This window comes from Rhinoderma darwinii, chromosome 3 (genome assembly GCF_050947455.1).
Source record: "Rhinoderma darwinii isolate aRhiDar2 chromosome 3, aRhiDar2.hap1, whole genome shotgun sequence".
NCBI classification, from domain to species: domain Eukaryota; kingdom Metazoa; phylum Chordata; class Amphibia; order Anura; family Rhinodermatidae; genus Rhinoderma; species Rhinoderma darwinii.
Genome location: NC_134689.1, coordinates 146,449,836 through 146,467,484, shown reverse-complemented (window position 1 = coordinate 146,467,484; position 17,649 = coordinate 146,449,836). Strand labels below are relative to the sequence as shown.

At 43.0% G+C, this 17,649-nt stretch overlaps 1 protein-coding gene across 1 annotated transcript in view; it reads left to right on the top strand.

Annotated features, from left to right (window-relative positions):
* The window catches only part of EEA1 (early endosome antigen 1), a 112,710-nt gene that overhangs the window by 76,332 nt on the left and 18,729 nt on the right, over window positions 1-17,649 (top strand). Inside the window, exons 18-21 of the mRNA XM_075856824.1 lie at window positions 4,958-5,097; window positions 10,084-10,402; window positions 10,595-10,696; window positions 15,302-15,487. Of these exons, the coding sequence (XP_075712939.1) occupies window positions 4,958-5,097; window positions 10,084-10,402; window positions 10,595-10,696; window positions 15,302-15,487 (747 nt within the window). The remainder of the gene's footprint in view (window positions 1-4,957; window positions 5,098-10,083; window positions 10,403-10,594; window positions 10,697-15,301; window positions 15,488-17,649) is intronic.

The window sequence follows — 17,649 nt, the reverse complement described above, 5'->3', positions numbered from 1 at the left end:
GTTCGGAACAAGTATAATAATTTCGGAAGTACTAACATTTTAAAAGCGGCTATGCGGCCTATCCACGAGACTTCATGTGCTGTTAATTGTTTCAATTCTATTTCTATTTGAGATAACATAGTAGAATAATTGACCTGATATAACTGTGACATTTTAGAGGTGATATTAATCCCCAAATACTTTATGTGTGATTGTTGCCAATCCAACTGGAATTTCCCCCTCATAGATCTGATGTCCAACGGTGAGCAATTCAAGGCTATAGCTTGGGATTTACCCATATTAACTTTGTAAAACGCTATTTGTCCAAATTTCTGTATGATCTGAAATGCAGCTGCTAATGACTTTTCTGGTTCTCCTAAAGTTAATATTATGTCATCTGCATATAGGGATATGCAATGCTCACGGCCTCCTATTTTTATCCCTTGAATCTCTTGGTGAAGTCTGATAGCTTGTGCCAATGGTTCTATTGATAGAACAAAAATCAGAGGTGACAATGGACATCCTTGCCTTGTCCCGTTTGTTATCTCAAATTCCTTAGATATAGCCCCATTGACAAAAACTCTTGCCGACGGAACAGTATATAAAGCCTTGATTGCATTTGTAATAGGACCTTCAAATCCCATTTCCTCTAGGACTGTAAAGACAAATGTCCAATTAACCCTATCGAAGGCTTTTTCAGCGTCTAGAGTTACCATAGCTGCTTTAGTCCCTTTCCTATCTACATAATCTAAGATATTAAGTACCCTCCTGGTATTTTCTGTTGCTTGCCTCCCTTTAATAAAACCCACCTGGTCCCTATTGACCAAGAATGGGATCACATCTATCAGACGGTTTGCCAAGATTTTGGCGTATATTTTTAGGTCAGAATTAAGGAGGGATATGGGCCTGAAATTTTGCGGTGAATCAGGCGTCTTCCCTGGTTTCGGGAGTGTCACTATTACTGCATTTAGCATTTCTTTCGGGAAAGATCCTTTCATCAACGCATGCTTCAAGACTTCAAACAAGTGGGGGAGGAGAGCTTCCTCAAAAGTTTTATAATAGGCTCCAGATAGGCCATCAGGGCCAGGAGCTTTATGAAGCGGGAGGGCCTTGATTATTTTGGAGACCTCTATCCTGGACAGGGGAAGATTGAGATCTTCTAATTGATGTGGTGATAAACGTGGTAGTTTTAAGTCAGTCAAGAAATCTTTGATGACTTGTTGGTTTGATTGCGGATTGGCCGTATGTGACTTTAAATTGTATAGGGATTCATAGTATTCTTTAAATTTCTGTGCTATACCTTCAGGTGAGTATGTTTTAGTATTACTTAGGGGTTCTTTTAGAAATGGTATCTTACTTTTCACCGCCCTCGCCTTCAATCTATGCGCCAAAAGCTTACTAGCTTTATTATCCTGAGAATAGTATTGTGCCTTAATAGATTGCAGGTTTTTTTCATATTTATACATTAAACAATCTTTTAATTTAATCCGAAGATTTCTTATCTTCTCAGTGTTGGCCTGGGATATATTCATTTTGTTCTGAGTTTCTACTTGACGCAATTGTGTTAATGTTTCCTCAACTTGACTTTCCCTTTCCTTTTTTGCTCTATGTCCCCACTTTATAAAAAGACCTCTTATATATGCTTTATGAGCGTTCCACAACACAAAGGGGTCATTTACAGAGTTAACATTCAGCAGAAAATATTCATCTATACCTTTCCGTAACTCTTCTTTATACTTAGGATGGGACATCAAATATACATTATTTCTCCATAAAAAGTGAGAAGTTGTGTTATGAACATCTTTAACACACATAGTTATAGCTGCATGATCTGACCATTTAATCAGTTCAATAGACGACTTTTCTACTTTTTGTATCAAAGAGCGACCAACTAAAAATAAATCTATACGAGAATAAGACTTATGTACCTGAGAATAAAAGGAATAATCCCTTTCTATGTCGTCTTGAATACGCCATATGTCATATATGTCTTCTCGGAGTAGGACAGGAGCTAAAGATTGGTAGTGGGTTTTATTATCGCTCGTAGAGTCCATTGTGGGGTCATGGATGGTATTGAAGTCCCCACATACCACTAGTTCTCCCCGTCTAACCTTGTTAATCTTGTTGAATAATTTATTAATGAAGCGAATTTGGTGTGTATTTGGGGCATAAGCTACCACTATTGTAAATAACATGTTATTAATTTCTCCTATCTGGATAATATATCTCCCTCCTGGATCTGAAAAGGACGATATTGGAGTAAAAGCAACTGTGTTTCGTATTGCTAGGAGTACCCCTCTCTGCTTTTTAGTATAATGAGAAAGGATGATGTTAGGGAATTGGGGATGTTTTATTCTATGAGCATCCTGTTCTACTATATGAGTCTCTTGTGCACACAGTATATCCCCTTTCAGGGTCAGAGCTTCTTTCCACATAAACGCTCTTTTGTGAGGGCTGTTCAAGCCTTTCACATTTATAGAAACAAACGTAACCATTACTAAATAGTATATCAACGAGAGTGTGGAACTGAGATATCACTTGATATTCCCGTGTCCCTTTGGGACCTATATGTTCATCTAATCTGCGGGGAACGATGTATATTCCCAGACTTGCTACATGTGATATTATATTTCTTAGTTTATGCATAGATCTATCCATTGTTACATCTTCTAACTTTAGCATCTCACTATTCAAAAGACATAGGTAACAAACCAACATATTGAGGTGCCTCATGACCCAAGTAGAATCGCACCAACCATACATATATTTTAAACACATATACAGCTAAATAAGCTGTTGATGGATACCGGGACAATTTCTCAGGGCTCAAATCCCAGAGACATGCCAGAACTCCGAACGGCAACTATATCACGCTGTATCAGTGACTCTTTAGCGAGGAAGTCTCTTCCGGGGTGGCACCACCTGCCATTCTTGTCCTATGCGGTTCTGTAACGGCTCTTGATCCTCCATCTCCGGGCAAGGAAGGTTCCTGGATTGTAAAAACTTTCTTCCTTCTACCAGGTTCGAAATAGCATGAAATGTTCCATTGTGGCGTATCAGAATTTTAACAGGGAAACCCCATCTATAAGCAATGTCATGGTCACGTAAAGTTGCTGTTATTGGTGACAAGCTTTTACGCATGCGAAGGGTTGCTAAGGATAGGTCCGCATATAGTTTAATATGCTGATATGGTGCTGGTATATCTCCCATCGAACGTACCGCGGCCATCAATGCGTCTTTGACGTGATAGTAGTGAATCCTTATGAGGACATCCCTAGGCAAGGTTTCTGGTAGGTGTTTCGGCTTTGGCACTCTGTGTGCCCTATCAATTATGATGTCAATAGCTGAACTTGTTGGTAGTATTGCCATCATGAGTGCTTGTACATATTTGGTGAGATCTGCATTTTGGATTTCTTCTGATACTCCTCTGATCTTCACATTGTTCCGTCTAGAACGATCTTCCAGATCTATTACCTTAGCTTGTAAGCTTTCAATTTCTGCCGCCATGTCTGAATGTGAGTCCACTAAGTTGTTATGGGACGTTGCAAACTCCCCCATTTTGTGCTCCATATGTTGTGTTCTCTGTCCCAGTCCCTGCAATGTAGCAGTAATGGGGGCTAGTAAGGCGGTGAATTCTGAATGTATAGAGGTGCTAAACACCGTCAGCATTTCCTTTATCAGGGTGCCCGATGCTGGGCTATCATTAGTGGGGATGTCTCTGAATGTTTTAATTCCCGTCGATGAACCCCGGGAGTGGGAGTCTCTCTCCTTTACCTCATTATCTTGGCCTAACTGCGCCTGTAGTTTGAAGCGCTGTTTCTCTGGGCTTAGTGAAGGGGAAGATGGCGTCGACCTCGTGGCGCCCTCATCACTAACCTCTTCCAGAGACTCTGCTGCCAAAGGACTGTATCGGGATCCCGGAATTCTCTTCTGCGTCTGCCTCCTGGTTTCCGTTGAGGTTAGTATGGATCTTCTCATACCCTGGGAAGAACTGGCAGCGTGAGGTGAAGCTGGATTTCCCGGGCTTGAAGGAGAGGGATGTGAGGTGAGGCCAGCAGCCCCGTCTTCTCCCTCCCGGTCTTTCTCAAAGTAGAAGTCTAATTTGCCTTGTTGTTTAAGGCTTCTCTTGCCCCTCGTCATCATGAGTAGTTATAACTACTTTTCTGGTGCCGAGATCACTTTTTAAAAGAGCTTAGCTTTGCAAGTAGCTTTGAAGTTGCCGGAGCTCTGGATTTAAGCTGCCATGTCTCTCGGCTGCCAAGCCACGCCCCCGACCGCGTTGACTTTTAATGGGTTCTGTCGGGGTACTGACATTTACAGTACGAATAGCACTGTGGACTGCAAAATACTTGCCTTCAAAAATACAGTAAAGGCCGATGGACACACCATCAGAAACTTTCAATGCAAGTGTTAACAAAGCCTTAAATGGGTTTTCCTGGATGTCACCTTGTCTGACTTTTCTTAGGATAGGCCATCAATGTCTGATCGGTGGCGGTCCAACCCCGAGGACACCAAGTGATCGGAATGAACTTGAATAAGCTAAGCTGCAAAAACATATGTATAAAGTATGTATCGCCGTAATCTTAACAACCAGTAGTATAAAGTTATCATGATATTTATGCCGCAAAAAAAATACAAAAAACAAACTACGGCAGAATTACTTTTTTTTCCCTCCCCAAACTACCTAATCCCCCTCCCTCCCCGTAAATGCCAGTGGGGAAAAAAAAGATCTAGGGCTCGTGGAATGCGGCGATGAGAACCAAGACCCCAAAAAAAGCTGCGTCCTTAGAGGGTTAAATTATGCATGAGAGTACTGAATTAAGCACTACATTAACTATAATATAATAATACAAATGTGTGAAGGCCTATCATTGTCTACAATGCATTGATTTTTGCTGAGGAGTTAATTATATTGAAATCTGATCGATTTGTGTTGAATATCAAAAAATCATGAATTTGAACATTGTATTTTCCTTAGAAACTGGAAGTAGATCTAGCAAGTGTAAAAGCGAGTCGTGAGCAATGTGTGCAAGATCTTCAGCAACAGAAGCAGCAGAGCTCTCAACTGCAGCTGAAAGTGGCAGAACTGGTCAAACAGCTTGAGGATGAGAAGGCATTGTAAGTAACTGTCACGAATATAGTGATATAAATCGCCATACTCGTCTGTATCTTCTGACTACCACTTTTTAACGTCATGGCTTCCGTTTATAATGGAAGCCATGACACTCTGATGGAATCCACTTGCCGTCGGAACTAAATGAACACCGATGGACCACATTGACTTTTATATTTTGTATATTTGACACCAAGAATAGCCTTCAAAAATACAGGAAAGGCTGATGGAACCCCTGTCAGAAACTCTTAAATGTCCCTGATGTGAAAACCCCTTTGACATATCCACAGGATATTTCATAAATGTCAGAAAGATGCGGGTCCCACCTCTGCGTTAGGATTCATCGTTGTTCTTCTCCGTCATAGGAGTAGAACAACGAAAAAACTAAGCCACTGGATCACTCGCAATTGACTTTATTTGGTTCCGTCGGGCTTCTATCGTAGTGTTCATAGTTTTGACAGACATAGTTTTGCTGCGCTTTCTTGTCAGTGAAAATCAATGGAGCCTCGGACACAGGTTAACCCCTTCAGGACACAGCCTCTTTTGGCCGTGTGGACGCAGGCGATTTTTTTCAAATCTGACGTGTCACTTTATGTGGTAATAGCTTGGGAATGCTTTTACCTATCCAAGCGATTCTGAGATTGTTTTCTCGTGACATATTGTACTTTACGTCTGTGAAAAAATGTGGTCGATAAATTCAGTATTTATTTGTGAAAAACACCAAAATTTAGAGAAAATGTTCAAAAAATTGAATTTTTCTAAATTTGAATGTATCTGCTTGCAAAACAGATATTAATACTACACACAATAGTTACTAGTTAACATTTCCCATATGTCTACTTTATGTTTGCATCGTTTTTTGAACGTCCTTTTATTTTTCTAGGATATATATATATAAATATAGACGTGTGTGTGTGTGTGTGTATGTATGTATGTATATATATATATATATATATATATATAATATACACACACATTATAAGCCCTAATTGATTATTAATTAACTAATTAATTGTCCTCATCTGAGTACTATCTACCTAACAGACTACCTAAGCTATAACTAGCTGCCTACACTAAACTATCTATGTGGAGGTGGTTTTTGTGTGTTTCACAGTCATTGTGTCTTTATATGAGACACACAGCAGCTGCTGGCACAGCTTTCCTCTCCCCCACTGTCTCAGAACGATCTGACAGGGAGGGAGGAGAAACATTGTAACAAACAGCACAGAAAGTTTGTTGCTGCAACAAACTTTGCTGTGAACACCATGATAGCTTTATCATGGTGATTACGTCATCGGGACCGACACCAATCCGGTCCTGATGTCTTCTCTCAGCACTTAGGCTATGTTCACACGGGGTATTTTGCCGAGTTTTTTGACGCGGAAACCGCGTCGCAAAACTCGGCAAAAACGGCCAGAGAACGCCTCCCATTGATTTCAATGGGAGGCGTCGGCGTCTTTTTCCCGCGAGCAGTAAAACTGCCTCGTGGGAAAAAGAAGCGACATGCCCTATCTTCGGGCGCTTCCGCCTCTGACCTCCCATTGACTTCAATGGGAGGCAGGAGAAAGCGTATTTCTCGCTGTTTTATGCCCGCGGCGCTCAATGGCCGCGGGCGAAAAACGGTGCGATAATTGCCGCGAAAATCGGCGTGCAGGGAGAGGAATATCTGCCTCAAAGTTCCAAACGGAATTTTGAGGCAGATATTCCTCCCCCAAAATACTCCGTGTGAACATAGCCTTAGGCTGCTAGTAGCAGCGTGTGCTGAGAGATTCAGAGCACAGGGAGAGCGCTGTGCACTCTGTTCTGACAGCCCGTAGATTAACGGGCTACAGGATAAAAGCCCAGCACTGCAGCCCGTTAATCTACGTGGGCTGGTCGTGAAGGGGTTAACAGAGCCTGTTGCACAATCTTGCACCATCCATTAAAAGAAAAAGTAAACCGTTTTTAACTTGGGAGTCTAAAGGCGATGGATAACTGACGAATGCCTCTGATAAGTCGCCCATAGACTCCCATATTAAAAATAAAAAAATTAAATGATACGTTTAATGTGTATATATAGATAATTTTTTTTTTTACTAGATGGCTTTGACGTATACATTTTTTTTTTAACATTGGCGTCTCGCGACAATCATTTCGGATTATGTGGGATTTAGAAAGAAAGGGAGGACACATTTATACAAACTGAATACATTGTTAAATAGATCTCTTAGAACTAATGATGGTGTACTTACTTTGTCAGAATGGTTGTATAATCCTTTCTCAAAGTTTTTCTGCCTGATATTAAAATGGACATTTTAGAGATCTATTTAAAGGGAACCTGTCGTTCACAATATTCTTCTTTTGCTGACGTCAGCGGTCTGTGACTTATTTGCCTAAAAAGGAACTGTCATATTCCCAGAAATTTTAATCTGCTGCCATACCTACATTGTTCCATTCCCCCTGATTCCAGCGTGGTTTATTTCCAATTTGCAAGTGTGTCCGTTCCTCTGCAATCCGCCTCCTTTCCCCCAGCATTTAGCCGGTGCATGATGGTGACGAATATTCTAATTTATGAATAAATTGACAACTGGGTGGTCTCCACCACCGATTTGTCAATGAGGCGTGATCCTAAGCCACTCTACACCGCTCTAGTGGAGTCTGCCTAGTTGTCAATTTATTTATAAATTAACATATCAGCCACCAACATGAAAGGGCTGAATGCAGGGTGAACAGAGGCTTATTGCAGAGGAATGGAGGCACCTACAAACAAGAAATAAACGGTGCTGGAATTTGTGGGATGTTGAGGGTTCAATGCAGGTATTGTAATAGATTAACATTTCTAGGGACTTGACAGGTTCTCTTAAAATAAAGCAGTTTGAGTCCTTAAATGCAGAGCCCAGGGCAGCACTGCCAGAGAGGATTTTGACGTATTCATGACCTGCCGCTAGCTCTGCCCACTCTTAGCTGATTGATGTCTTCCTATACCCAGTAATAGGGAGACCTCTATTAATCAGGAGAGAGTAGGCGTGGCAAGCAGCAGCTCATGAATACGCAAAATTAATCTCGGCCGGCACTGCCTGAGCTCGGCAAGTTCTCAAAAGCAGCTTCACTTAAGCAAATTAGTGACAGGCTGCCTAAATCCAGCATGTCTGCCACTACATAATATAATGTGGATGACAGGTTCTCTTTCATAATGTATGCAATTTCTGTATTGTGAAATCTGGGGACAGACTCTTCTTTAAAGGGGTGTTCAAGGATGTCACTTTGACTGAGTATCCTTTAAGATAGGCGATCAATGTCTGACCAGTGTGGTTCAACCCTGGAGACCATAACTGATCTACAAATTAAAATTGAAGGAGTTGAGCTGCAATACCAGGCACATCTACACTCTTATGGCACTTGCTATGTCAGGTAGTTCAATTAAAGGGTAACTAAACGTTCGACAAACTTCTGACCTGTCATAGTGACCTGTCAGAAGTTTTGATTGGTGGGGGTCCGAGCACTGAGACCCCCACCAATCGCTAAAACAAAGCGGCAGAAGCGCATGTATAAGCACTCGGCCACTTTTGTTTCGGTTTGGCTTTTTTCGGAAAGCCGATGTATCGAAGTACGGGCCCATAGACTTTCTATTGAGCCTGTAGTCCGATACATTGATTTCTGGAAAAAGCCAAACAGAAACGAAGCGGCTGAGCGCTCACACGAGCCCTTCTGACGCTTCGCTTTAGCAAATGGTGGGGATCTCAGTGCTCGGACTCCCACCAATCAAAACTTCTGACATGTCACTATGACATGTCAGAAGTTTGTCGACCGTTTAGTTACCCTTTAAAGGGTCGTGTCTCTCCACTGCTGTCCCTTTGTACTGCTGATAAGTGCTGGTGGGACCCTCGCCGAATTATACGTTGATAGCCTTTTCTAAGTATAACTTTTATGTAAACACAATCCCCATAAATATATATATAGATACTACCATATAAGTACTGTAATAACATATGAGTACACCATAGGTACCATGCAAAAAGATTTTTATTATATTTAATCACAAATCGTAAAAACAATGGCCAGCACGACCTAAAAAAATTACAAACCAGTTTAAAACAACATGGTGGTGGTGCGGGGACTACAACATACAGAGCAGCTTATCACACCAGTACAGTACAAAAAATAGCGAATAACACTGAGTATCACATAAAATGGCAATACATATTGCACAAAGAGACAAGAAGTGTATACACTCAGTATATTACTGTTTATCAGTGCTGTCTCAAAAAATATATAAGATGTCTATAACATGGATATCGCAAGGTTAAGATACCAACCACTGTGCTGCATAGTGAGTCCCAACTATAACCAAACCACCACCACAGAACCCCGACGCACGTTTCGCCGTCAGCTTTTTCAAGGGGTGTGGTGGGATGGAGAAGTCTTTTATAGGAAGTAGCTGTTATAGGTAGTAGCTGTTGTTGGTCAAAACACCAAAACAGGAAAGAGCTGTTATTGGTCAGAACACACATGTGCTATAATGACCTCAGACTTGAATGCTGGCTGCATGCAAATTATTCACCCACCTGAATCAAGTCTATTCAAGACGCCGCTATCTACATGGCGCCTGTCAATGGCGGACACATCCGCCGCCGGACTCCCCATCCTGGCATCCGGAAAATGCAGACAGCGCATATCTATGCGCGCCTGCATTTTAGATATGCGCTGTCTGCATTTTCCGGACGCCGGAATGGGGAGGCCGGGGCGGCTGTGTCCGCCATAGACAGGCGCCATGTAGATAGCGCCCTCTTGAATATACTTGATTCAATGACAGGACTCAGCCGGCGCATGTGCATGAGGCTTTACTTTCCTTACATAGATTCTGTTTCCTTGGTGTCACTAGAGCTCAGCTTGGGTTGAATATTGCTATAAAACTCATATCGTTCTAGCTTTAGCCAATAAGTTCCAATGTATTCTATGGTGTACTACAGACCCCTAACCATTTAATTTTTTTATCCAATTAACTTTTTCAGAGTCATAAATGTAAAGCAGGAGTTACAGAAAAAGTCAGATGCTCTGCTACAGTCAAAGGAACTGATTCCAAAACAAGAGAAGGAGTTGACCAGTCTTAAGGAAACGGCAGAAAAGTTGAAGCAAGATCTGGAAAAATTATCCATGCGCAAAGAAGAAGCTGTCGGCAATCTGGAGAAACAGAAGCTGGAGAGAGACGCTTTGCAGATAGAACTCACAGATGCCAATGACAAGTTAGCAAGAAGCACAGCGGCTCTAGAAAAGATAAAAAAGGTAGTGGAAAAGGAAAGACAGACTGGAAAAGAACTGGTCGAGATCTTGGTTAGTATATGATTACCTACAAGCTTGTGTTTAATTCAAAGTAAAACAAGCAATTGTTTCTAAATAGACAACACAATACATTTCTATAGTGAGGCCACTGGATGCTTGTCGAAGTGGAAATATTTTGTGATCGAGTTTAATCCTGTAAAATGTTGCCATTATAATGTATATGTTCTGTCATTGCTTCACTAGGAAAAATCGCGCGATGAATTGAAAGTTAAGCTAAAGGCTCAGACAGACTCAACAGATAAAGAGGTTCAGGAGCTTAAGGCTCATATGATGGCAAAAGAGGAGGTAAGACTCTTCCATATGTTACTGAATGCAACAAATTTTTCATTACGGTTATTTATTTGTCATCAATTTATGGTGCTGAATTTCAGCAACTGTCATTTAGATGATTGCTCAGAAGTCCTTAAAGAGGTTGTCCAATTGTAAAAAATTGATGGCCTGTTCTCGGCACTTCCACTGATCAGCTGTATTGAAGGGGCCGCGGCGCTCGTGCGAGCGCAACTTTGCCTGCATTGCTTACGTGCTCGTACTGTTACTGTGAATCACCGGCACACTTGTAGCGGCTGTTTACAGTATTACAGCTTTCTCCAAGTGAATGAAAGAAGGCTGTACTACTGTGAACCGCCGCTACAAGTGTGTCGGTGATTTACAGTAAGAGTAGTGACTAATGAAGGAGAAGCAGCACTCGTACGAGCATTGCAGCCCCTTCAAAACTGCTAATCGGCATGGGGTGCCAGGAGATGGACCCCCGCCAATCAGGTATTGATGGCCTATCCCGAGGATAGGCCATCAATTGTTTATAACTAGACAACCCTTCTAATGCTTCCCATTGACATACTGCCTGAAAAATAGTGAATCAGTGCCTAACCGCTTTAAACAGTTGGAGCCTGTGCATGTTATATAGGGAGGAATTTGCAACTTTCCTTTGCTAATACCCCGATATTATGATGTTTTTGAAAAAAAATTCTGGGAAAGGGAAATATCAAAGAAAATTCTGCAGAAGATATAGAAATTTTGGTAATTACGTCATCTATATATTTGTATAATTAGCATTTAATGTGAATGAATCTGTTTTTGTAGAACATGTACTTTAACATTCTAACATTACATGTGAAGTTTGTAAACTGGCTGACAAAAGGTAAATAAATAATATGATCTGCATAAATAAAACTTGGATGCTTATTATAGTACACTGCCCACTAGAAGGGTGACAATAGGTAGGAAACCAGTGTTGGCTGCGCCTATGCCCTTCCCACAGACACTAGGTTAGGCCCCATTCACACGAACGTAAAAACGTCCGTAATTACGGCACGTTTTTACGGGCCCATGGACTTCTATTGGCCACGGGTACCTCCCCATATGCTTACGGGGAGGTGCCCGTGCCGTTGAAAAATATAGAACATGTCCTATTTCAGGCGGTAATTACGGCACGGACAGGCCCATAGAAGTCTATGGGGCTCCCGTAATTACTGGTGACTACGTGTGTGCACCTGTTATTACGGGAGCGTTGCTAGGCGACGTCAGTGGATAGTCACTGTCCAGGGTGCTGAAAGAGTTAAACGATCGGCAGTAACTGTTTCAGCACCCTGGACAGTGACTTCCGATCACAATGTAGATCAACCTGTAAAAAAACAAAAAACTTTCATACTTACCCAGAACTCCCTGCTTCTTCCTCCAGTCTGGCCTCCCGGGATGACGTTTTAGTCCATGTGACGGCTGCAGCCACTCACAGGCCAATCACAGGCTGCAGGGGTCTCATGGACTGCCGTGTCATCCAGGGAGGTCGGGCTGGATGTCGAAAGAGGGACGCGTCACCAAGAGAACGGCCGGGTAAGTATGAATTTCTTTTACTAGGGAAAGGGCTGTCCCTTCTCTTTATCCTGCACTGATAGAGAGAAGGGCTGCCGATTAGTGCAGTGCAATTTTGCAGAGAAAACGTGCCTGTAAATACGGGTGGAATACTGGTGACACTGGACCCGTATTTACAGGCACGGGTCCGTAAATACTGGTGCAATACAGGTCGAATACGTGTGACCAAGGACCCGTATTTACGGGAGGGAAAAAATACGTTCGTGTGCATGAGGCCTTAGTGTGTATTAGCCTAGTGATTTTTTTTTTATTTTTTTTTTTTAAGTTTTATTCCTTATTTGTTTCTGGATTCAGGTTGGTTGTCAACATGGGTTGCCACACAAGTAACACCCTCTGAGGGCATTAGGAAACAAAGCAGCCAACTTCTCTGTGCTTCCTTCACATCCGAGTCGCCCTCGATGTCAACAGCATTCTCCACATTCTCAGAAACTTTGTTCCTTTCACAACTGATTCCGGATGTCCATCCGTCAAGCCCGTCTGGCATGCTCACCCTCGGCCCAAAAAGACCTCCACCTCCAAAACATTTTCCACCTGAAAGTGTCTCCCCAATCGAATCTTCTCAGTTTGGGTGACGGCTTTTTCCTTTCAGGCAATATGGCTTGCTCACATTGAAGACACCTGGGTTTTAGAGGCGGTATCGACAGAGTACAAGATTGAATTCCTAACCCCTCCCCTCAGGTCGTTTTGTTTCTGTCAACCCAACCTCGGTCCCCAGGTTGCAGTTGTTTTTTTTCTGAGCTATTCACAATCTTCTCCTTTAGAAAGTAGTTGTCCCAGTTCCAAAGTCTGAATAAGTTTGAGAAGTTGACCTTTAAAACTTTCACAGTCCCCAAAAAGGATGGGTCAGTCAGACCCATTTTGGACTTGAAGAAGTTGACATGTTTTTTACACACGCAAATTTTTTGGATGGAGTCCCTGACGTCAGTGGTCGCCTCGCTGGAGTAGGACGAGTAGCTTTCTTCCTTGGACGTTCGTGATGCCTGCCTCGACATCCCGATCACCTAGGCCCACCAGCAGCTCCTTCAATTCGCTCTTGGTTTTTAACATTTCCAATTTGCCACACTCTTCTTTGGGCTCGCAACTGCAGCCAGGGTTTTCATAAAGGTCCTGGCGACTCATGGCGCTTTTCGGCTTTAGGTCAGTCGCCGTCACCCCTCTGTCCCGGTTTTTTCCATGGCCTCTTAGTGAAGGCCCCTCCAGAGAGGGTAATCTTTCCAGTCTCCGGATCACATTGGACAACTTGCATAGATTTGGTTAGATCATCAGCACATGGAGATGATGATTGACACCAGGACAGCCATAATACTCATACCAGTGGAAAAAGCCAAGACCATTCAAGCCAATGTGGCTCTCATGCACAGAAATGTTCCCTGTTCTATCCACTTTTGCATGCGAGTGCTGGGCATGATGGTGTTGGCTTTCAATGCTGGTCCCTATGCCCAATTTCACACACGCCATCTCCAGCGGGTGATTCTCATGCATTGGGACAAATCTCAGACCTACCTGTACAAACCGATCCTCCTGCCCCCACTAGTTTGCAGGGAGTTTGTTTGGTAGGAGACCTTTCCCCAGCCATTTATCATGGCCAGTCCTTCTTGCTGTTCCGTTGGATTGTATTTTCGAAAGATGCCAGCCTTACAGGTTGAGGGGGGCGTTGTTTGGACATTCACATTGTTCAGGGAAGATGGTCAAATGAGGAAACTTTTCTACGGATCAACCTTCTGGAGCTCTGGGCTATTTTTCTAGCCCTCTCGCATTGGACCCCCTCCTTCGGGGTCAGATAGTTCTGCAGTCTGTTTCTTTCTAGGGTGTACAATTGGACTGCAGATTTGTTCAGAAGCAGGATCCAGGGAAGTTGTCTACACCCAGAGATCTTCCTTCAGATGTGCAGGAGGTCCGGCATTCCGGATGTTGACCTTTTTGCACTAGTCTGAACCACAAGATTCCTCTCTTTGTGGCCAAGGCTCGTAATTTCCTGGCTGTAACCGTAGACGCTCTGGTCACATTCTGGGAAGGGTTCTCTTTTATTTACCTCTTCCCTCCACTTCCGCTTCTGTCCCGGGTTCTCAATCGGGTCAAGGAGGAGGGCATTCCCGCACTTCAAGTTCCACACTGGCCTTGCAGGGCTTGGTATGATGATTTAGTCAATATGCTATTAGACCCTGCTCACACACCTTGTATTTGACGAATCAAAAAACTATTGATCTTCTCATTCAAATCAATTGGATAGCACGCAGTTAGTACATGTTTTTTTTCACGCAAGCTTCTTTAAAAACGCGTTTCGTAAAAAAAAAGCATCAGACCAATTCTTTGACGTCTAAAACGTGCCAAATTTTCCAAAGTCAATAGGAGTCCTAATTACGTGCCAGAAATTTTGCAAAAAAACATGCACAAAACATGTTAAAAAAACGTGGAAAATGCGTAAAAAATGCCTGTATTTTAAAAAGCGATTCACAAGAAACGCTAGCGCGCCACGTTTACACTTTTTTTTTTTTTATCACTCTGTGAACACGCCCTAACATTGTATAGTGTTATTACCAGTGGCATTTTCAGAACATGGATTTACCCTACAGTGTAAGTTAGAAGATTAAAAAGTGTATGGAGAAGGGGCCTCTGATTAGGACCCCCTCTATTAGCCAGAGCAGAGAGCCGCTGCAAAAGTGTCTCTCATATTCTGGAGGACCTGACTCCATAAGTATACAATGGACGGCCCTCAGACGTAGCAGAGAAACATAGGACTCACTAGTGGCTTCTGCCGGCGCTAACAGCTGATTGCAATGGTCTTGGCGGCAGGACCGCTATTAGCTCATCGTCAGGGGAGCTATCACACAGGAAGGGCTTAAACAAGGCAACCTCTTTAAGAAATTATAATATTCTCAACATGATGGGGAAAACACCTTCAAATTTACACAGAAAGATTGCTTTCAAACCACTGACGAACAATCGAATTGTACTGATAATATACCAGAGCTGTTGTTTTATTAGCTATTTATTTCTGAATATTTTTTGCCCTTTTTGTAGGAATCCACCAAGCTGAAGACTGAAATACAAACCATTAATGAAAAGCTGCAGAGTTCTAAAAAAGAAAGAGAAAAACTTCAAGAAGAACTTCAGACACAGCTGAAAAAAAGCCAAGCATCTTTTGAGGAAGATGAGAAGAGACACCAAAAGAGTATTCAAGCTCTCACTGAACAGTTAAAGGATAAGGTATTAAGAATTTGCCTCTACTGCCGTCCCTTCATTTATTGTATACTACTTATCAACTCCGTATTAATATGCATAATAAGCATGTCTGAAAAGTCCGAATATCAATAACCTCTTGTAGATAATCTGCCTAAAATTCTCTTGTGAAATAATTTATTAACTGATAATTTGGTAATTTATCTCACACTGTTACCACCTATGCCCCGGAAACAAAGTGAAACAAAGCACCCTAGCTCCTCTGTTGCCCACCAGGCTTAGGGTCACCCAGGTTTTCTGCCTGTTCTTTCTGCCCAGCGGTTTCACATGATTGGTGAGGCATCCTAGATGGGTGTCTTTGCTGGTCCTCATGGGAAGCTGAAGCCAAGGTGAAAAATTCAGGTTGAGTATAGCAGGCAGGGTGAGTGTGCTCGTCCTCTCCTCTGTCCGTGGCAGTGCATGTCTGGATAAGCCTGCCACACATCCTCCTGGCTCCTTGGTTCACTGCTCTTCCATCCAGGAACCCTGCATGAAGCCATCTACATAGATTCATGGTAGGACAGCCTGGTTTTGATATTTTTTCTCATTATCCTTTCCTACAGTATTGAGCTCAGTTGTACCATGCAGCATTAGTCACCGAGGGGAATATCAAAGATTACTCTTTTTTGCTAGACGGTGTAATCGGCTACAACCTTACAATCTCCAAACCCAGAGACGAGATGTCCACCCAATGGCTTCAGTAGCCACCCTATTTGCACCTCCGATTTGGTCCCCACAAGCTCTAAATTTGCTATGCCAGAATCTCCATGCTGCTTGTCTTGGGCTTACTGAGATCTCCAAGTCCATGATGGGATTCCTGGGTCGTCTAACACCAGACACGACACCCCCCCCCCCCCCCTGGATTGAGCCAGAATCTGAGGACCCTGCTGAATGCCGACCTTGTAAAAGGACGAGGACCGACAATCACCGCCACCACTCACCCTCTGTTTCCTCTACCTCGCTTCCCTCGCAGGAGGCTCGCTCCGATGCTTCTTCTCAACAGGATGGAGGTATGTCAGATCGTGAACTCTCAGACTTGGATTTGGATGCAGTCAGAGCTTCAAAATGGCATCCATGGTGGACAGCCTTATTACTGCAGTCCAGGAGATGCTCCAGATTAAGGACCCTGAATTCTCCTTTAACTGAGAGGGTTTTTCCTTTTGTTGGATAAACGCTCCTACAGGGTTTTTCCTAATCAATCTTGTTTTTGACAGTCCTAGCCAAGGGGTGGAAACATCCATACAGATGTTTCTGCACCTCAATCTGATATACATTAACCTGACGACCTCCTGGCCAATGGTCCACCTCTCCTGCACTTGACCCTCCAGCTCAGCGAGCTACGCTGGTTTTTTCGTTATGTCCGACCATGTAATCAGGAAGTGGCCCGGGAGGCAGCACGAATCGAGAAAAGTAGAACAGGGTTTAGGGGCCCCGTTCTAGAGATAGGTAATTATTATTTTTTTTTTTACATTTTTAATGTGTTTTTAAACATTTTTCAAATTGACTTTTATCTAATATTATCTTATTGCAATGCAGCTTCTATGTGCCCACTATACATTGAAGCTGCATAGCACCGCTGTTAGCCAAAAATCCGCCAGTCAGCTGAACCGGCGGCTCGGCTGACATGGCCTTCTATTTGCCTCTATAACACACGGGATAACCCTTCTACCGAACAACTTAGATGTCATCAGTATTAGGGTTAACGTGTGTGCTAAAGGCGCACAGGACTGGTTGCCCACAGTGGACGAGCATGCTCATCCTGCTGACTGCACAGGCATAGCAAGTGTGCCCATGCAATCAGAAGCCGGGTAACGGCTGTAATATTCCGCTGCATACGCTCTCTAACGGGTACTGCTGATCTCCGACATTAACCCATTCAATGCTGCAATTAAAGCGGATTACGGCATTCCAAGGGAAAAAGTGAAGGAGACCTCCCTTTGATTAGGTCGCAGGGAATCCCTGTGACCCCATTAAGGCCCATACCTTACATAGACAGATGGCCCAGCCTCCATTGTAGAACCTTAAGGGTATGTTCACACGGCCAAATTTCAGACGTATACGAGGCGTATTTTGCCTCGTTTTACGTCTGAAAATAGGGCTACAATACGTCGGCAAACATCTGCCCATTCATTTGAATGGGTTTGCCGACG